Source organism: Lepisosteus oculatus, chromosome 7, assembly GCF_040954835.1.
Source record: "Lepisosteus oculatus isolate fLepOcu1 chromosome 7, fLepOcu1.hap2, whole genome shotgun sequence".
NCBI classification, from domain to species: Eukaryota; Metazoa; Chordata; class Actinopteri; order Semionotiformes; family Lepisosteidae; genus Lepisosteus; species Lepisosteus oculatus.
In genome coordinates this window covers 9,088,196-9,110,125 of record NC_090702.1, presented here as the reverse complement: position 1 = coordinate 9,110,125, position 21,930 = coordinate 9,088,196, and the positions used below count along the sequence as shown (strand labels likewise).

At 39.2% G+C, this 21,930-nt stretch overlaps 1 protein-coding gene across 2 annotated transcripts in view; it reads right to left on the bottom strand.

Annotated features, from left to right (window-relative positions):
- itfg2 (integrin alpha FG-GAP repeat containing 2) overlaps positions 1 to 17,362 on the bottom strand; it is a 67,496-nt gene extending 50,134 nt beyond the window's left edge. For both annotated transcript variants that reach the window (XM_015353118.2, XM_015353119.2), the window contains exons 1-7: positions 17,031 to 17,362; positions 15,448 to 15,543; positions 14,690 to 14,731; positions 14,230 to 14,401; positions 6,463 to 6,602; positions 5,328 to 5,476; positions 3,974 to 4,068 (exon numbers count right to left, since the gene is read on the bottom strand). In XM_015353118.2, the coding sequence (XP_015208604.2) occupies positions 3,974 to 4,068; positions 5,328 to 5,476; positions 6,463 to 6,602; positions 14,230 to 14,401; positions 14,690 to 14,731; positions 15,448 to 15,543; positions 17,031 to 17,126 (790 nt within the window). In that variant the 5' untranslated portion in view covers positions 17,127 to 17,362. The remainder of the gene's footprint in view (positions 1 to 3,973; positions 4,069 to 5,327; positions 5,477 to 6,462; positions 6,603 to 14,229; positions 14,402 to 14,689; positions 14,732 to 15,447; positions 15,544 to 17,030) is intronic.
- Positions 17,363 to 21,930: the final 4,568 nt, after the last annotated feature.

Below are 21,930 nucleotides of genomic sequence, written 5' to 3'. Positions count from 1 at the left end.
AAGCATGGCCTGTAGTTCCCCTTGACATATTTATTCAATTCAATTCAATGTATTTTTATATAGCGCCTTTCACAACAAGGTTGCCCCAAGGCGCTTAACAAGGCAAGTGACCATACATGTTGTGAATACAGAACTGAAAAGACCAGAAGACAACGGAGGAGAGGAACCAAAAACTCCTTAGTAAGGAGAAAACAAACCTCTAGGGGTCCAAGGTCAACTGGCTGCCCAACTCCTTTGGGCATGCTAACATTATATAATTAAAAAAAGAAATAAATGAATAAACATATTTATGACCTTGTTTTTGGGGGTGTTGCAAAACATGGTTCCAATCTCATTTTTTTCCCCTCAAAAGTTCCTATTTTCATCTTGTGTGCTGCTCATCTTTTCCTTTCCTTGAGTAAGGACTGCACATGCATTTTCTGACAACATAGCATTAGGGATTACTGACACATCAATATGGAGGCACCTGGCCACATCTGTCCCACGTTTGTGCTAGGGCCTAGTCATCATTCCAAACATCTGCATTTCTTTCAGCAAACTAGAAGAAGAAATCTTCTGGGTAGGAATTTTCTGTTTTCAAGTATCCTTCAGTATTTTACCAATGTGATTTCTTTGGTCAGAACCAGGCATTCAAACTCTCTCACTGAAAATATAATCGCCCGACATCAGGGGATTTTAAAACTCCTGAGAGACTAGAAATAAATTATCACAGCAAGAGTTCAATTAAACCCAAAGGGACTCATACTCCTCCTCTAAATTTTACAGCATCCTTAGCAAGTGACCACTATCAATGTCAAGAGCACATTCGGTCAAACCCTTTAATCACCTACTCAGGTAAATCTATTTTTTTTGTGTATCAAACTAAAACATGATGGTAATACAAGTATAAAGTATGTCCAGCCAGTTCAGAGATGGTACAGACCCGTTGTTGTTGCCTGCCATCATTATCCCACAGGAGGAGCTTTGTCTGTACTTAAGTGCTAGAATGGCAAACATAACTACTTCAAGCCAGCAAGGAATAATATGCACAGCTCTAGGTGAAGCCTCTTCTTCAAATTCTCATCTCCTATACATCATCTTCACAGAACAATGTGTGCCTGCACAGGTCAGTTCAAGCTTTAACAACCAGGCATGCACTGTGTGAAAGAACAGGTAAAAGAAGAAAAACAGTACATTTTGGTTGTGGAGCCTTCCTCAGGTGTAATGGAGAGAGGGAAAGTAGCAAATAAATCAGGCATATGTTAACAAAACACAGCTTAGGTAAAAAGGGATGGGGACCGGGAATAAATGGCCAAACAGCAGGTGAGATCAAGTGTCCGAACTAAGAGAGATTAGGAGGAAAGGGGTGTAAAGCCAAGATCTTCAAATAAATGGAGAGGATTAAGAAAGAGATGATTTATGGTTTGAACAAGTGTTTTTTTTGTAATGGCTCTGGAACTCCCCTTAAGAAAGCATGTCTCTCTGCAAAGCAATATTAACTCTCCTGTATATGCTGTAGCCCTCGTGCCTCCTGAACAAGCAGTGGCTAGATCTGACAGTGCATATTTTCAGTGATTATATGAGGGCTTCAGTGGCAAAGCTGAGTTTATTAACAATTGCTGATTAAACAATCCAAAGAACAATTCTTGTCTTGTTCACAAACCTGTTTCATTGCATAGCCAGGTGAAGAACCTGGCTACAGTGTTGATAAAACAATTCTTATATAAATAAAATGAATAAATTCCCTTATACATAAAAGATACAGTTTCGTCCTGGGGCTTAAACTGTGCATAAAATAAATATGTTTTTACTTTGTGTCTACAATTGCAGACTGATTTCACTGTGATCTGGAACAGAATTTATCTTTCTTGGCAAGCACTTAACTGATAAATAGTAAAAATCCATTTCAGCGCCTTCTTTTTTTAATTTGTGTTACACATGGCACTCACTCCAAATTTATTGCACTCTCTCCCTGTGAAGTTATCAGTGAATACTTTAGCTCCAAATGCACAGGTTCTATTAGGTGAATAAATCACTTCCTCTACCCCTGGCTGTCTAATGGCCTGATGTCTCGGGTAATGCAGTTTCCATTTGTCAAACATCTTGGCTTTTAAACTCTCTTTCTAAGCTATGATGGGAATTAAAGCAATGGATGGAAAATAGAAAAGAAGCAGAAATATAAGGATCAACACTGGTCCAATTTTTATACTATGTAACATAGGAAAAGGGTGAGCTATCATGTAGCTTTCTTTGTCTTAGCCTTCAAGACCTTAAGTAATGCAAAAATAATGAAAGAACTGAGTTTACCCCAATAAAAAAAGTTAAAGAAAAAATGTTAAATATTACATTTGAAATAGAGCTCTCCGGAGCTGGTTCATTGGCCTTAAAGGAACCCGATTCAATCATTGAGTTTTTGCAAAAATAGAAGCATACATTTTAATGTGTGTAGACTTCGCACAGCAACCCTAAATCAGGGTACATCAGACAACGAAGGTTTAGAAAATAAAGGACTTATTTAACTACCTTGCTACATTTCTTCAATCATGCAGCAAAGGTATCAGCTAAAAGTAAGCATATGACATTGAAAATTTCAATTCCAAAGAGCTTGTCCCTCATAAAATGTTGATTCTTAAATAAAAGGCTATAGGAATCTGAGGTAAAATATGCACATTGATTGAGAATTGTAAACAGGAAACAGTGCTTCATTTTAAGTGGCACAGCTTCTGATTGGGCAGATAAAGGCAGAATTGTGATGCAGAGATTTATTTGAGGCTTGATGATCTTCTTGATGTGTATCAATGATTCAATTACTCATTTACTGAAATTAACATTCTATTTAAATTTGAAGATGATGCAAAAAAGGGGGAATAGCAAGCAAAATCCCAACAAGGAAATATTACACAAAGTCTTTTATGAAATTTCATGCTGACAAATGCAAAGTGATCCACACTTGCAGTAAAAGCTAACAATATACATATTTAATTGTTGATGCAGAGTTGAAAGGTGCTACACATGGAAAGGATCTGGGTGTTTATGTTGACTCTTCTACACCCTCATGAAGACAATGTGGGGAAACAATAAAAAATACAGAATGCTTGGGTACACTGAAAAAGTTGAGCCATGCTTTATATGGCTCTAGTAAGACCTCACTTAGAATACTATGGTCAGTTTTGGTCACCCTAACATAGCAGTACAGAACTATGACCAGAGAAATTTGTTCTATTCCCAAATCATAACAAATAAGTATGGTCTCGCATTTGTATAACATAAAAAGTTTTTGTTTCCTATTTGACCAACTTCTTCAGTTGTGTTTGTATACTAGCTCTGAACAGTAAACAGTGAAGTGTGAATGTTATTAGTCAAAGTGAGAATGTAGGAAATGGGCCGAAGAGGAGGGACAAAATCAGTATGGTTTCCATATTCTTACGTTGACACTCTTACACAATGTGGAACTGGAAGAATCAATTCCTTTATTTTAAATTCACACACTAACAATAAAATGTGTAATAAAATATAATAAATTAATAAGTTATTTGCCCATCTATTCTTCCATTTCTAAAACTCACTTATTACTATAATAGGTTTCATAACAAGAGGTGCCAAGTTACAAGTTAAAAAGTAAATGCAAGTGATTTAAACTGTGTATCCTCTACAACTTTTATATACAGTATTAAGTCTTAACATTCCATTGGTAAAGAGCTAAAACAACTCTTAAAAAAGCAGAATATAAATAAAACATTCTTCAAAATTAATTATTTCTCACACCTGAAGGAGGCTCCACAGACTAAACATTTTTCTACCATTTTTTCATACCATTTTTTTTTTACCATTCAGCATGGAATAAACCTTTACCTGTTCCTTTGCATCCTGCAATATGTTGTGTTTCTTGGTTTTAAATATATCTGATTGTTTAAAATGATAATATGTTAAAGGAATATTAAACTTTAATTATTAAAACATGCTAACACACATTCTGCAGACACATTAACTTTACCTCTACTAATGCTCCCAATCAGGTGCGTGGAAACATTTTTGTTGTGGATACGGCCTGTTGTCAGATGAAGAATGACATCCCTACTGGCGCCTTCACTGTAGATCACAAGTGAAAAGAAAAACACAAGTCAACCAAACATAACACAATTACAGCACATACCTTTCCACAAACCACTTCAACAAGACTGTCCTGCTTCCTGACCCACTAGTTTCCTCGCCTTTTCAGGCAATATGTGAAAAGAGGAAAATAGTCTATTTTAGGTGCACAAATCACTTGTATAATGCAGCACGTTTTGTAGGTCACTTTACATTATAAACAGTGTTAAACTTGCCCAATTAAGACAAAAATGACTTTATTTACGAAGTTAAGTGAACAGTAGACTGTGTTCAAAAGGACCGCAGTCCAGTCATGTGAATCCAATATCTTGCATGTCCTCCAGTTATTTGACACTGGAAAAAAAAACTAAAGTGTCTCTGGCTAAGGATCAATGCCTGTGGCTGGAAGGTTTCCGGTTCACATCCTGTGGCCAGCAGAGGAATCCTACTCCGTTGGGCCCCTGAGCAAGGCCCTTTACCCCAGCTGCTCCAGGGGCGCCATATAAATGGCTGACCCTGTGCTCTGACCCCAAGCTTCTTTCCCTATCTATGTGTCTCATGGAGAGCAAGTTGGGGTATGCGAAAAGACAAATTCCTAATACAAGAAATTGTATATGGCCAATAAAGTTATCTTATCTTATCTTAATTAAAAGGACTAGCAAAGATAAATCATTCAATGTTCTCTCCTCCTGATCAGCTAGACCAGGATATCCCATTCCTGGTCCTGTAGGGCTGGTTTGTCTGCAGGCATGTAGTATCTTTATGTATCTCTTAAGAGCACCATCAATTGAAGACCGACATCCTCTTTGTCTGTCAACCTATTTTGCAAGCAAAGCATTTTTCAGATATGCCGACTATGACTTTGGCCATTAAAGTTCACATAAGGTAAACACAGCAGCCAAGACCAAAATGTCCTGTGTAACAGTTTGGACTCAACTGGACTTCAAAACTCCCATCTGATGTCTGACATGGGTTCATATTTCCCAGCATATAACCTTCTGGTGGTACCAGCCCCAGACATGTTAGAGTAGCTCAGTAAATATTACAAACCAAAATGATCAATCTGATCATGAAGACTTTGTACACATATAAAGAAATTAATGAGACTATGTGGAAGAAAACAAAAATGTCCATTTTGGGTGAAAATGAGCCTACTGAGTGATAAACGTGAAAGGGTGGACAGCTGGCGAGGACAATGAAACTGTCCAGCTTTCATCTCTATCCTCTTCCTCTCCCTCTCCCGCTCTGCACTCACTGACCTCATAGGTGTGCCGCCAGGTGTGTCCCCTGCAGTTGTGGCAGCTTCACGATTCCAGGTGCACAGCAGAATAGCATAGCCACAGCCCGGCTGGGACACCATGAGCTCAGGGACACCTTCAGGGCCTGGGTTCACAGATAGACTGTCCACCTGTGGAAGGAATAGAGCAAGATAAAACCACCTTCCAGAGAGGAAAGTCCTTACACTCAACTATTCTGTTAAGCATCCATTTACTTAATGGAACTCTTTACTAATCATGACATTAGTGATGTGACATTAAAGCAGAACACCCCATCAATAAATTTTACACATGTAATTTCCTGGAAAAAAAAATACTGTCATTTCCCCAACAGTCAACTGAAGGTGCATATCTAACAAGACATAACATGGGGTTTGGTAAACTATTATATTTAAATTAAATATATATAGTTTTAGCTAACAGGACATTTAACTCTATTCGAAGATGTATTCGAAGGTAGGATACAGTTTTTTTTACTAGAGGAAAAAAGAAATGAGTCCTGTTGAGATTAAAATAAATAAATCAAATTTGAGTATTGGATTATCAACGGAGGAGAAATTAATGGAAGGCTCAGCTGTGACCTGGAGGAACTGCAGCAGCCATTTGCTATTATTAATGCATTTTATAAAGCAACAATAAAAGCCTGTTCTTATGAAACACATTAAACTTGTTCTTTCTTACATATTAATGATTATTGGTAAAAAAAACTTGCATTCTTCATACAGTTTTACTGTAGTAAAAGCAGAGAAAAGTGTGTCAAAGCCTGGTGAAATCATTGTGAAGCACTGTAAAAGCCCAAGAGGCAAGGAACAATTAAGCGTTATAAAAACTATGGGAAACCATAGCAAACTAAAGTAAATGAATGATATAAAACCAGAAAAACCATGCAAGGATGAGAAAAGAGAGTATGCAAATTTACCATGGTGATATTTCATGAAGCCTGGAACATGCCAAAAGGATGGCAGTGATGTCAAACACGCCTCCTACAGTTGAATGTAACACTGTCTAACATATCCCCTAGGGGTGACAACTGCAATTGAACATATCTTAGTGGTGATAGAGCTGTTCAAAGCACCCCAGGCATGGTAGTGCAGCTGACACTAGTTTGTTGTCTTACCTGTCCCTCCAGGAGCCACTTCTTGAGAAGGACCAGCTGGCCACAGCCCAGCTCTGAGCTGTCTGGGGAGTCTTCCCAGCGGAAGGCCCTCACCACCCGGTCCGTATAGCCCACCACCAGCTCATTCCTCCCATCTCCATCTGACAGCGAGAGCACAGGACAGCCACACTAACAGAGTGATTTTGGGCCTTTCATGTTAAATCAATGTCAACTCCAACTTGATTACAGGCAAATACCAGGTCCTCCTTTCAATTCTATTACATGAATTTCTCACATGAATTTCTTTTATATTTCAGGGTTAGAAATACAATTTCAGCAATAAGCGATAACTGCATTTCAAGTTAAAAGTACACATTAGCGTTTTAAACCTCCCATTTCCATCACAAAACAGACAAAATTTCCAGGTATGAGGAGTGCCATATTATCGTCATTGTCTGCGATTCAGAACGAGGTAACAAAACTTACGGTGATGTGAAAAGGCCCTATTACATTGTAAACTACCAGGCTTGTGAATACTGCACATCTCTTCCAATCCAATCCAATAGACATATTGCTCTTGACTTTGAGATAGTTTTGCCAACAAGTGCTACTTAGTTGCCTTAGTGCCTGCAGATCACATTGGAACATTCCTGTGGTGAAATGTCTGCTACACAGCCTGTACTTATACGCTCGTTGTTATGACCCCAAGTGTCTAGGGGTACAGGGGTTATAACATTTAGGATAATTCAGGTGGAAGCAGGTGGGTTCTGGTGAGAGATTAGGAAGCGTGATAGCAAAGGTGGGTGCAAAAGTGATGATCAAGTTGAATAAGTGACTGGTAAGACATGATAACACACAGGGGTAAGGAACTAGAGTGGTGCCAAAGAAAAGAAAATAACAAACAAAATGGAGCTGGCTAGGAAAGTGAGGGAAAGCTAACCTGACTACAAAAGAAAACCCGAAACACACGGTCTTTGGCGTCTTCAACAGCCTAGCTAACCTCCACTGACTACCCAAAACTAATACAAGACAAATGGCACTCACCTGTACTAAACTAGTGTTACTAATACAAAATCAACTAAGGGTGTAGAATGTACCCAACAACCTAAACTAACCTTATTCACAAAAGTTCACACAAAAACACAAGTGAACTAGGAATACAAATAAGGGAAAACAAGAGTAAATCAACAGGAACAGGGTACAAAAGAACACAAAGATTGAACATGTAACACGTTAGGGCAAGGTAATGGCAAAACAAGGATAAACACAAACAACTGAAAGTAAAAAGTAACTAACAGAAACCAACAAAACAACAAAACCGAAGCTATACAAAAAAAACACACACACAAAACAAAACAACAAACCAACAAAGCCGAAGCAAAAGCTAAACGAAGTGATAATCAAAGCGAAATGAAGCAAAGCAAAACCAAACGGGACCGAAGTCAAACAAAAGGCCTCTCCTTCCTGAAAACCTCCATGTTATATAGTGATTAAGATGCACTCTGATTGGCTGAGAAGCTAATTGATCATGATGTCATACGGAACAGTGGTGTAATGGTGGGCCAATGGGGGAGGGAGAACAATCAAGGGTCAGCAGTGTGGAACACACACAGACCACACACTGGGACGTAACACTCGTATATTGCATGACATCGGTCGTTACGATGACTACTGAGCAGGAAAGGCTGCTTCAAGTCACCTTTGGCAAGATCAGTGGTTTTGACAACAATGGCGACCATTGTTATACACAGTACTTTCAGAAAGTTCACAATATCATGCTTAATTCAAAGTTTGTAAAACTTTGCAATACTGCATATATTTTGTTATCGTGAATTAATAACCGGTCTGAGAAATTTGAACTGCAGTTCCCCTTTAACATATATTTGTAATGACGAATTGTGCAGAGGCTAATTTTTCCAAAAATGAGCTCTGTACCCACCTGTCATTTAAAATGTGAGCTAACTCCCACCCCACTCCAGCAGGTGTATGAGATCAACAAACAAATCATTATTTACCAAAGACTTGAAAAACTCTCACTTTGATCACTGAAGCAGGTGGTTTGAACAATTTAGCAATTTAAATTTAAATTTAACTTGAAATGAAAAGGGTCATTCCTGTTATATACAGTACAATTCACAAAACTTGCATAAAACCACAAAATATATGCAAACACGTTCACAAAATACAGAAAACATATTTCAAGGATCATATCTGTCAGATTTCAGCAAGTCAAACAACTTATTTTGCTTTGTCTAAGATACAAAGAAGTTGGTCTGAACTTAGATCTAACATAAAGCTTTCTCTTCTTATGACATTCATTCATAAAATATATTTATATTGTTATGAGCTAATGGATCATAAAATCTATAGCTTGTATTTCACATCTTACTGAACTACCCAAGGCCAAGGGAGCCTGTAAATAATAGGTTTTATTGAGTAGGCTGCTGAGCAGCAGCTGAGCTTAAAGGCAGGTAAACACAGATGATTAAGGGGTTTATTTAGTGAATCATAATTAGGGATAAACATTTAACTCACACAAACACAGCATAATGAAGACATAAGGAGACAAGGAACAGATAAGTATAGAAACTGAAGGAAAACAGAGAGAGAAGAAACAAGTCTCACTCCAGGTCTTGGAGACCTGATTCTGACAAAGTAATCTGAACCTTGATAAGAAAGCTCACTCTCCTATTTATTTGAGGAAATTCCGTTTTTGGTGAATCCTCAGGCTAAAAAGATCTCTCCTTTTTGGTGATACATTTTAGACATTTCCTTGAACTCAATAACATGATTAACGTACCGACATATTAATTTTGCCCTTAAAATCCCTCTCATCCACTGTTTTTAGAATATACTCTCCTACCCTCTGGAAGGAGGTAACAGATCCCCTGTATAAAGAATAAGCGAGTGATTACTTCATTTGTACCTAAAAGCATTCAATTGTTGAATAATGAAAAGAATGGTTGGAGTTAAGCATCTTTTCTATTATTGTTATCTATTATTGTTGTTTTAGACACTTTACCAGCTAATTGTGTTTTTAATCTTATGAAACTGGATAGAGTTTTGACTACAAATGTTGTTAAATGTTGTTTTGTATCTTGGTATTGTACTGTTGTTCTATGCTATTATTGTCATATATGTTATACGTTATGAGCTCTTGATGTGCAACGTAAATTCCCTTAGGGACAATAAAGGTCAATTCAATTCAATTTAGAATAAGTAGATAGACTCCCATTCACTTTTGAGCATCAAAATATTAGGAAGGGATATTTAGTCTTCCTTTATTTAGAATGCAGGTGTGTTGTTTGGTTGTGCTATTTTATTGTTAAAAAATATTATTGCTGTCCAAGCATTGACTCTGATTTAATTACTCTTTTGCCGGGGCTGTGCCAGAAATAATGAATGTTCCTTAAATCAGACCTACTGTACCATTCGGACTTAATTATTTTGTTATTTTCTTTAACTGCTCTGTTTTTCTTATATCCCCTCTTGTTATATATATTGTAATAATATATTTATTTTTTACATTTTAAAATACATCTTTCAGGAATGAACTGGTTCGCTAATGTTGCCACATTGTTATACAGAGATTGTAAGAGTCTGAAACAAGCCTCCCAGACATGCTGTTGAAGCAGATCACCTAGTTTAAGCTAGGCTTCTCTCAAAAGACATAAGGAGATTTGAGGCTAATTATATTGTTGTGAGCCTTGAAAAGCAAATGGTTACACCAGAGATCATTTGCAATTGCTATTACTAAGGGGTTTGTACACTTCTCTAACCCATTTTTCTAGGTTGTAATTACTTTTCAGAATGGTTGAACATTTTTCATTTGAAAGTTGTGTGCTATAATATGTAAATAAAGGAAATAATAAATTCCTTAATTCTGATTTAATGTGTTTTGATTGGAGTTAGGCAACAAAATGTATTACTTTGGAAAGGGTGTTGTGGATATTTTATAAGCATGATAATATTATCTTATTTTATAATTGTAAGACAGACAATTTTAAGGCTGTTGTGCACAATTTTCTATTTCAAAGCCTGTTGTATGAGGTAAGTTATAGTATACAATGGATATAAAAAGTCTACGCACCCTTATTGAAATTGCAGGTTTTTGTGATGTAAAGCAAGAAGATAAATCATGTCAGACATTTTTCCATCTTTAATGTGACCTTGAAAACAACCATATTCAAGAGAAAATATATAATTATTAGGAAGAATAATTTAAATTAAAAAACTACAACATCCTAGTTGCATAAGTGTGCACACCCTTTTATAATAGGGGCTGTAGCTGTGTTCAGATTTAACCAATCACATTCAAAATCATGTCCAAAATTAAGTCGCATTCACCTGCCATCAGTGAAAGTGATTCTGATTAACCCCAAATAAAAATCAGCTGTTCCTGTAGGAGTTCTTTGAAACTTTTGTGGTTGCATCCTACTGAGATAGCCATGGTCCGCAAGGAGCAGACAAAACATCTATGGAATCTTATCGTACCGATCAGGAGAGGGGTATGAAAGAATATCAAAGGCATTGGATGTACCATGGAGCACTGTGAAGAGTATCATCAATAAGTGGAGAAAATGTGGCACCACAGGGACATTGCCAAGATCAGGACGACCCTCCGAAGTTGATGACAGGCTAAAAACTTAGCAGGGAGGCTACCAAGAGGCCTACAGCAACATTAAAGGAGCTGCAGGAATTTCTGGCAGGTACTGGTCACTCCTTGCATGTGACAACAATTTCCTGTATTCTGCACATGTCTGGGCAATGTGGTAGGATGGCAAGACGGAAGTCATTTCTCACAAAAAAGAACATCCAAGTCCATGTAAATTTTGCAAAAAATACATTCAATCACCTCAAACCATGTGGAAAAATGTCTTATGGCCTGATGAAACAAAGGTTGAACTTTTTTACCTTTTCTAAAAGATGTTTGGCGCAAAGACAACACAGCTCATCATCCAAAGATCACCATACCTACTGTGAAGCATGGTGGTGACAGCATCATGCTTTGGGGCTGCTTCTCTTCAGCTGGGACAGGGGCTCTTATCAAGATAGATGGGATAATGACTAGCTCCAGATATCAAAATATTTTGGCACAAAACCTGCTGGCCTATGTCAGAAAGCTGAAGATGAAGAAGAATTTCACCTTCCAACATGATAACGACCCAAAGCACAAATGGAAGCACAAGGAATGGCTTTAGAAAAGGAAGATCAAAGTCTTGGAATGGCCCAGTCAGAGCCCAGACCCCAATCCCATAGAAAACCTGTGGAATGACCTAAAGAGGGCTGTGCACAGGAGATCCCCTGGCAATTTGGTGTGCACACATATGCAACCAGGGTGTTGAAGTTTTTTTAATTTCAATTAATTTTCCTAATAATTATCTATTTGTTTTTCTCTTGGATTTTGTTGGTTGCAAGGTCACATTAAAGATGGAAAAATGTCTGACATGATTTATCTTGATTTCTGGCTTTACATCATAAAAACCTGCAATTTCAATAAGGGTGTGTAGACTTTTTATGTCCACTGAAGCTAAAGCACTCTATAAATGCCTATAAATTACACTCTCCATTATTAGATGAGCAAAGTAGAAACTTGTTGTGGTATTTGCAAGGCAATTGTCTAGGTTCCCTTGGCAAAGCTGTCAGTGCTGAAAGAAAGTTGTAATTCAAGAGGGTCTATAACCCCAGACAGGCTGTGTGAAATTATGTCAACCAGAATGCCAACAATTCAAGAGGGAAAAGTGACATTACAAAGGAGATCTTTTTCAGAAAAAAAGAAGTGTCATGCCCATCTCAAAAAGCCATTTACTCTTGGCAAGTGTGGCAGTAACTCAAATCACAGAAGCATTTGGCATAACACACACAGATTCAGTTTAGAAACACCAGTTAACCTAAGCAGTGTGCCTTTGGGAGGAAAATAACCAATGTGGACTCAAGGGAACATGCAGACTCCACAGAGAAAGCACCCCCTAGGCCTGAATTGAGCATAGGATCCAAAAACTGTAAGATAGCAACGTTAACTGCTAATGCCACCATACTACTTAACTACTGTGTCATTTTCTTGAGAATATGAAAATACTGAATATGTTAAATTTCAGGTGAAATCCTTTAGGAATGATATTATAACAATGACATCTGTAAAGGAATAGGAGGCGGTTAGAAAGCCTGGTCTTGCAACAGATCGCTGTGAAGAGACGGAATGCTGGTTTAGTAAGAGAAGGGGACAAGTAGCCCAGGGAGGCAGAATGCTTTCTAACCACCACCTATTCCTCTACTGATGGCGTTGTTATTATATCATTCCTAAAGGATTTCACCTGAAATTTAACATATACAGTATTTTTTCTTCAATGATTTAGCTTGAAATTTAACACTTTTTCCTTTGACTCCGACACCACCCAGAGTAACAGTCAGAGGCATCTACAACCATCTTTTCGAGGATACTGGATGTGTGTATGCTTAATTGTAATACTTTTTTCATCATTTTGTGTCCCACATAACCCTAGTGCACAAACCTGAAGGAAAAGCACAGAAGAAAACCTGGCAGGTACACTACACATTGGGCTACACTACACAAGGTGTTATTGGCACGGCTCTGACATTATCACTTTGCCTAGTGGTAACTGAGTGCCCTCTAGGTATGGTATAGTGTTACTACAGGTTTGAAAAGGTATAATCTCGGTCTACTCATATTTACAAATGTTTTCCTGAATACAGACTGGAAATGGAAACCTATGAAGATTCCTTTGGGAAAAAATGATTAAGCACACAGAAATAAATGGTCTGTCAAGGCCCAGCAAAAAGAAAATAGGAAGATAACAGAGGAGAAATAGTCTATTCTGAAAAAATCTGGGTGTTCTAGATTCTTATTCTCTTCGGGAGGAACCCAGAGTACCCGGAGCTATTTATAATGACAGGTCTAAATACATTAATTGTGTTGTGTGTGACTGTCTTTCATTTTAATATTAAGGAGATATATTTTCTGTCTGCTCAAAGGATGTTTAGTCTAACAATATAGTGATGGAGTTTAAAGATCAATTATGAAGCCTGTCACTCTGTGGACCAGCACAGTCGTAAATACTATGTATCCTCATGACGTCAATGGGCCAGAAAGAGTAATCATTTTGGTATTTGTTTTTACAAAAGATTAACAGGATCATCTTACTTCATGCCTTCTGGCAGGCCTATGGCACACAAAATTAGATCAGTCTGTTATTTTCCCATTCATCCAAACAGGACTTTAGCAGATTGTAACAGGTGCCGTGGCAGGACAATGGAGGTAGGGTCCAAGGTGATTACCTTTACCCAGAACACCTCAGACCAATCAATAAATGTACAATGTGTTATTGTGCAAAATTATTAATCCATTCCTACAACATAATAAGTGCAAGAGTTTTAGAATCAATATATCCAACTGGCGGTTTTCCAAAGGTGTTATCCGGTTCAGGGCTGCAGGGAAGCTAAAGCCAATTTCAAGCAACAGACTCAAGGCAGGAGGCAGGCAAGCAACAGGTGGAAGGCAGGGTACACCCTAAATTGCACACACAGACACAAACATGCACACACTCACACCAGTGCCAATTCCCCCAGAAGCCAATTAACCTACCACCCACAATCACAGGAAGAACATACAAACTCTATGCAGACAGCACCTGAGGCCTGGAATTCTGCCCAGTTCAGCCACTGTACTGCCATGCCACCCAATACACAACATCATCTCTAATACAATGCTTTCTAAGTGTTAGGGAACAGCCACACAAAAAAAAACACTCTTCCCAGCTGTGTTCTTACCAATATCACTAATAAGAATTGCCTTGGTGTTGGCAGGAATGTGCTGGGTAAAGCAAGGTTTCTGGTCCTCTCCGAACAGTGCCTCCTGGTGGCTGGAGGAATCCTTTGCAATGGAAGCACTCAAGTCGAAAAGGTGGAACCAGCCCTCTGCACCCACGGCAACCACAAAATTCTGAGAGCACACACATTTCAATTAAATCATTCTCAGGAAAAAAAACACACAGAGACACTGAAAATGCCTTGTTTGTATTCTTTACGTCTAATAACTGATGTGTGGTGAGCATTCTGGTGCACTAAGGCTGCCGTCGCATCACACAGGTGGATACTGCACATTAGTGATGGTGGAGGGATGTCCCTATTACCTGTAATACCTGTACCTGTGTCCACTCAAAGCAATTATTATTGTTAGTGTAAGCAATTATTATTACACACAACAGGATGAGTTCCAAATTCACCTTACCTTTCCTTTATTACAAATGTCACCAACTCCGACACAGGTGAGCTGCAAAATAACAAAACAGAAGATCTGCCTGTAAAAATCACACAACATTTCCTTATTTCCTTATAAGTCTTCTTTCACAGAATATTTAAATAATTTTTAAATTATTAACCAGATTAGAACATTTCAGACAGATATTAATATTGGTATAAAAGATGCACCAATGGGTGTATAAATCAGAGTTAACTTTTATGTTTGTAATATGTCTTAAAAATACACACAGCATAAAAAAACATGCAAAATACTGCCTACAGAGAGAAGGTTAAAAGTTTATTCTGATTTTAAAAAGCTGTGACCAATTAGCAACTGAGGTCACAGACTCTTACTAGCCTGGTGGTTTTGAGCACATATCACACAGAGAACAAATGTATCATAAAACGAAAATCAAGGATTTTGATGCCAAACCACTTCTGTAGATATATTATGCCACAATAGACCATCGCATGAATTAAAGTACATCTGCTTTCTGTTAAAAGCAATGATATATCAAAGAAATAGACAATCACAGAATGTTGTCTGGTGGCAGGGCCACCTGGCAAAGAAACAGACAGGAACTTTCACGGGGAGAAATGTGTGTGTCTCCTTAGCAATGAAAGGAAAGCCACATTGCACACTCTGGAATAGAGCTTGCACTCACTGTCACTCAAGAAGAAATAATAGAAAGGAATGAATCATCACTCTTTTGTCTGATGTCACATCTCACTCCTCTGCCTCCTTACCATGCCAACGCAAGACCTTGTAAGCCAAGGCCTGGATTCATCATTCTTGTAAATGTACAGCTTCCCACTCGTGTCGCCCACAACAAGCTCATTCAGCTGAAACACAACAAAAGTGCAGCTTAAAAACAAAGGAGCGATGAGACATGTGAGGACATGTTGCAGTGTGAGTTTTACTGTTCTATAACAACTTTGGCGTAGAAATATACTCCTTAGCATCATTGATAAATCATTGATTTATTTTAATGACACTTTTACCCAAAGCAATGTACATTTGTAACTATGTATATAACACTACTGGTGCAATCAGTGTAAAATACTTTTTAACACTAGTGCCCCACGCACCGCTGACATGATCACAAACTGTAAGGACAGTGAAATCAGAACCTGGAGCACCACACCCAGGGTGGCAGATCCAGGAAAGCTCAGTGATTTCAGTCACATAACCATGCCAGCAAAGCCATCATCACCCCCACCCCAGGATATCGGTGACACACCCATTGGCCAGAGGGAAGATGAGGACCCCTTGAAGTTTATTTTCTCCCACTGGCAATTTTGTTTTTTCTCTCTTCTGTGTCCAATGGACAGCTGCTAGTATATTGTTAAGTGCTTTGTGGCAAAGTGTTGCAAAGAGTGCTATATCAAAAGACTGCCTGACTGAACGCACAACTTTCCAGATACAAATGCAGAGCCCTAAACGCAGTACTGCAAGTGACAGCATCTGCATTACTCAGTGATTCCATACTCTCTCATGAAAAGATTCTGCCAAATACCTTGAAACTCAAATGACATGCCATCATGGTATAGAGGTCACTTACTTCTACATCTTGGGGCATATGTCCTTTCAAGCAAACACTAAGCAACTTCCTTACAACAAATGTCAAAGGATGAATTATAGTACTTGCCTACAGCTCATGATGTGTTTTCAAAGATTACTTTACACTACACACACATATTAGCTTGTCTAGGAAGTATGATGATGTTTATACACCCATCTATCCATTTTCTGAACCATTTTATTCAGTACAGGGTCAAAAGGTAGAAGAAATCCCGGACAGAAGACCAGTCCATCGCAGGGCACACACAGAGATAAACACGCACGCCTACACCTGGGCCAGCTTTTTACAGAAGCCAATGAACCTACCAGTATGACTTAGGAGCACCAAGAGGAAACTCACGCAAACATGGGAAGAAAATACAAACTCAAAATACAAATACACACATACAGTATAACACAACTGAAATTGAACAAGGCAACAATGTAACCCCTTTGCCACTGTGTACAGCAGTTACATTATTATTACTATTTTTATTGAATATACTCATTTATTATTATCATCATCATCGAGCTTGCTATTTTTACCTTGCAACTTCTAAAAGTAAACTGCAGTGAAACAAGCGAATCAAGAACAGTGCCAGAGGATTTTAACTGGGAACCTCCGAAACAACGTGATTGTCATTTGTCATGTTTAAAATTTCGCAGGAAAAGCAGCCATACTCATAATGCCAAAACTACCATTTATAACCTTATTCAAAATAAAAAAACGCTTTTCACTGACAACTTTGACGTTTCTCTGCTTTCTTACCGTGTCATTGTCAGCATCGCCCAGGCATATAGCGTGGGGGAACAGCGTTCCTGAGAAATCCAAGCTGACCCGCTGGACGTAACTGAGAGAGCGCATTACCCAGATCGATCGGTGTGGTGTGTCCCCGACAAACACCCTTTGCAACTGGGGAAACAGGAGGCCACTTGATAAGGATAGCTAGCAAGACCTACAGCAGGTTGATCCTTCCTTTAAGATCTAGGTCGTGAAAAATATATTTCCTAGGAAGCCATTGTTATGTTCTTTTAGGGAATAAAATCATTAGCACGCACTTCTCAAAGCCTAGGAGCATCCGTAAACAAACGACACGCGGCTACGGGTAAAGCGAAAGGACAAACTTCATTTGCTTTCAAAACAGAACGGAACTGTTTGATGAAGTGGATAAGGTTCTTGCTCCAGTAACCAACTACTGTAGTCTGTCTTTAGCAATAGTATGAACCACATCTAGATATAAACGATGTATTTATTTTTATTTATTGAATAAAACCTTGGAAATGTGCTTGTAGAAATATATTTTATAGAAATATATTTTATGTCTGTCAATTATATTTTTAATCTGGGCAAATTTCACATTGCTTTTAATCCAGGATTATTTCCCTTTCCTGTTAAAATTTAAACACAAATCTCTGAACTGTGCTCGGTATAATTGCTTAAATCCTAGATACTTTGCTGAAATACACACCACAAAGAATGTGGGGAAAGGAATATAACTGGGAATGGAGGAAAAATAATGAAATTCAGATTTGAAGTCAATATTGGACTAAGTGTCATTCCATCAATCATTTACTGTAGATTAGTGTACTCAGTTCTGGCGTAATATAAAAATTAAAATAAACCCAAATAATTCCTGGTCTGAAATCAGCATGATAAACAGACAAAACTAAAGTACTTGGTTAAGCACACAAGAGATTGCACAGGAATGCGATTTGTCTAGTATTTTAAACATCAAGCTTAGTAATGAAACATAAACCCACAGATACATCCGCCTTAACATCTACATCCAGTAGAGTTTGAGCTTTTATATAACTTTAATGTTTTATGATGGTCTTGAATGATGAAATTTAGGGGTGCAAGCTAAAGAATGTATTGAGAAGTAATGTGTCTGAAGATGAACCCTGTTTTCTAGGTGTTCAAGATGCAGACAGATTCACTTTACTTCTAAAACAATGGAGTATGTTCTCCCAGGTTTGTGTGTGTTTCCTATGGGTACCCCGGTTTCCTCCCACAGTCCAAAGACATACTAGTATGTTAAAACTGGCCCTGGTGAGTGTGTGTGTTTGATGGACTGGCACATAGTCCAAAGTGTATCCCGCGCCTTGTGCCTGTTGCTTGCTGGGATAGGCTCAAGCTCCCCCACACATATTGGATAAAGCAGTTAGAAGATGGTTGGATGGATGATGGACACTAAAACATCATTTGAAAATAGTATGTTTTATTTCTTCAAAAATGTGTATTCTCATTGATCTTTTACCCCACCCCCAGAAATAATACCAATATCTTTGTGCCAAACAAATGAACAAAATGCATTGCACAGTACCATTAGAATGACTGACAGAACTCATGCATTTCATATTTATTGATTTTATATGCATTCATTTCATCCATTCATTTTATAACATAGAACATTCTGTATTTTTATAATGTAGATTAGTACTGTATGTTTCTATTTCAGAAATTCCAGTTCCCCTTTCCTGTACCGATTTCCAATAAACGGATAAATGAAAAACGTACATGATAGGTCTTATATTTAAAGTTCTACTGTGCAAAATATATCTTCCTGGAAATTTATACATACTTTTTTCATTAAAAAATAAATAATAAACCAGTACACTATTGTAGCGGCGAGGCTTAATAATAATGCAGAATTAAGTGTTTCTGAGCTTCCCAAATGAGGCCCCATTTCTCTGTTCATCTCTGTGGTGCAGCCACAGAGAAACCATTCATGCAAGATGTTTTCTTTTGATAAGGACAGCTCCCACAGGGGGATGCACTTAGCTAAGCCTGGCTATCATGATCAATGGTCATCCATTGGCGCCTATCTGTTTAGGGAGTGCCAGTTGGACATCTGGACTGCATTACTAAGTGTCAGGAGTAAGTGACTCATATCTCACCTTGATCAACCAATCAGGGACCGGTAGGGCCGAGTAACCCACGTGGGACTCTGATGCCCATGGAACTTTCAGCCAATCAATGAGCTGAAGTTCCTCCAGGTAAAAACAGGCAACACAGAGAGCCTGAGAGATTCAGATTCAGATTCAGATTCAGATTCAGATTCAACAATTCTAAAGGGAATTCAAAGGAGAATTCCAGGGCAGGACGGCCCAGGAGCAGAAGGCTCCCAAGGGCAGGACATTCTCGCAGCGCGCCTCCTGACCATCCTGAGACTCAGCCCGGACAACCACGGAACGGCCAGTGTGTCCGAGTGCCAGAACTTTCCTTTGTTCTAAGAGTCTAGAGTTGAGGTTGCCAGAGAGTAACCAGCAGCAGGCCTCGTGAACAGGTCGGAACTGTGGACAGCTGAATTACTATTCAGAACTAGCTCTTCATCAGGAACGAACCGGTCCTCTTCCTGACTTGCTGGGACCCACAGTCATCTTTTCTCCTGTGCACAAACTTTGCTAGTTAAAGCCAACAGTGAGCATCAGCAGCGCACCGTCGCAAGCCGCACAGCACAGCCTGGCACGGAGCCAGAGAGCGCGGATTGGACAGCAACAGCCTGCAACTGTTTCTTTGTGCCCGCAGGAGATCTGAATCCCCAAAAATTGGATGAGTATTCAACTTCAATGCATTACAGCTCGAGAATTCAATTGTTATCCCAACCAGTTGATATCAATTTAATTCCTAAGAGTTATGTACTTGTTTGAGTATCTAATGTAAAAGTTGTAACCAAGTTCACTTTACGAAACGGTCTTAATGAATGATATACTGAACGTATGTCCTCTTGATATGTGTAACACTTCGTAACTGACTGAATATATATCTTTTGTATTCTGATAACCCTCTCGATAAGATCTGTTAGGTTTATATGCATATTCTATGTATTAATAAATGTATCCTCGTGTATTAGTACCTGTGTGTGTGCGTTGTTTGAGTTATGTCGCATGGTTGGATTCTAAAGCCATCAAAAGAATCAACTTTGTGATTTACTGCTACAATTAATAATTGTCTCGGTAAATGCCCAAACCCTACAGAACTGGTGCCTTCAGAGAGCCACTTTTCTTACATATTTGGCGTCCCTGAACCGGCTTAATCTACATTATTTGGCGTCCCTGGGTGGGCGTGGCAAGACTGAAATGAGTCAACCAAGCGGAATAATTCAATATAAAACGCCGCGGGTTTCATACACGACAATACAGTGTGCTGAAAGCCGAAAGAAAAAGTTCCCCTTGCTCTTTAAGCAGTGCTTGATTGTTTTGTGATCTTTTGCGATCTACCGGGTTGATTGCATACTTGATCTTGTGATTTTCTGTGGTAAAACTGTGATTTCGTACTTAAAAGTAATACTCTTTAAGTTTAACGATGGTTGCTAAAAGGTCTGAATTCGAGTCGCTATTAAGCACTCTCTCTAGCAGCGACAGGTCTGACCACGATCTCTTCCATATCTCCGTCAGCGGAGAAGCTAGGAGAATAAACCTCCATTCTCTGAGAGAGCTAGCAAAGGACATAGAGAGATTTGACCCCGCTGTGTCAGAGAATAATATTGAGAGTTATATTCAGGACCTCAGGTATAACCTGCAGTACCTGCCAAACGCCACAGAACAGGAGAAAGTGTTTCTGGTCAGGAAAACTACCAGCAGAGCTGTACATGAGTGGATGGCTAGGCAGATGAAAGAAGTCTGTAATGATTTTGAGCAGCTTTGTCAAGCACTTATCGAAGAATACAGTGCATTCATTGACCCGACTGCTGCAATAGCAGTCTCTCTTAATATTAAGCACGAGAGAGCAGAGTCCCCTCGCGAATATTACGAGAGACTTAGACGAACTTATTTTGCAGGGCGAAATGATGAGGGTTGCGAAGAGAACACACATTTCAAGGGTTTATTCATTGCGAATCTCCACCCATCAGTCAGAAAGATGATCTTAATGCATACAGATGCACAGACCATGAAAATGACTGATATTAAGAGATTCGTGCAGAAAGCCTGGGAGTATGATGTCCAAAGTCGCTCTGAGCAAAAAGCTGTTAAAGCGACTGTGTTCGCCGTCAGAGCCAGCAGGGTTAATTCCCCCCTGCTCGAAGGAGCACAGGCTCCTGAGCTGGCTAAGCCCTGTTCCAAAGCAGGCACACTGGACCGCACCCAGCGTCCTAATTGCCATGAGAACACCGGGGGAGGGAAAGGGCTAGGAAAGGCTGAACAAAAGGATTCAGTAGCCGCCCGCCTGGCCAGGCTTGAACAAGCTTTATTAGGACAGGGACAACCGCTCCCCAAGGCTGCCGGAAGCGTGAATGAGCTGATACTCTCCACTGGAGGAGGCGGAGACACGCCCCCTCTCCCTCCCTCAGTCTATCTGATTGAGCGGAAGGGTTCCTGCCTGGATGAGGTCAGCCACTCCCAAGTGAGTGCTGACTCCACCCCTGAAGTCACAGAGCAGGCAGTAAAACGCAGAGGAAAAGCAAGAAGCTTTTACCTCAAGGCTGCCATGGGAGATGTCTTACCCAGTGAGACACTGATTGACACTGAGGTTGAAAGGTGTTTGATGTCACACGGCAAGCTCAAACGGGTAGAAAAAGAAAAGGGCATGCGACTCAGAGAGGAACCTTTGGTGGATCACCAGAAAGGCAAAGTGTGGAAACAGGTCAAGGCTCCTAAGCCTTCTGTACAGAAGGAAAGGGGGGCCAAGAGGCAGACTGTGCTCACACAGTGCCCACCGAACACAGAAG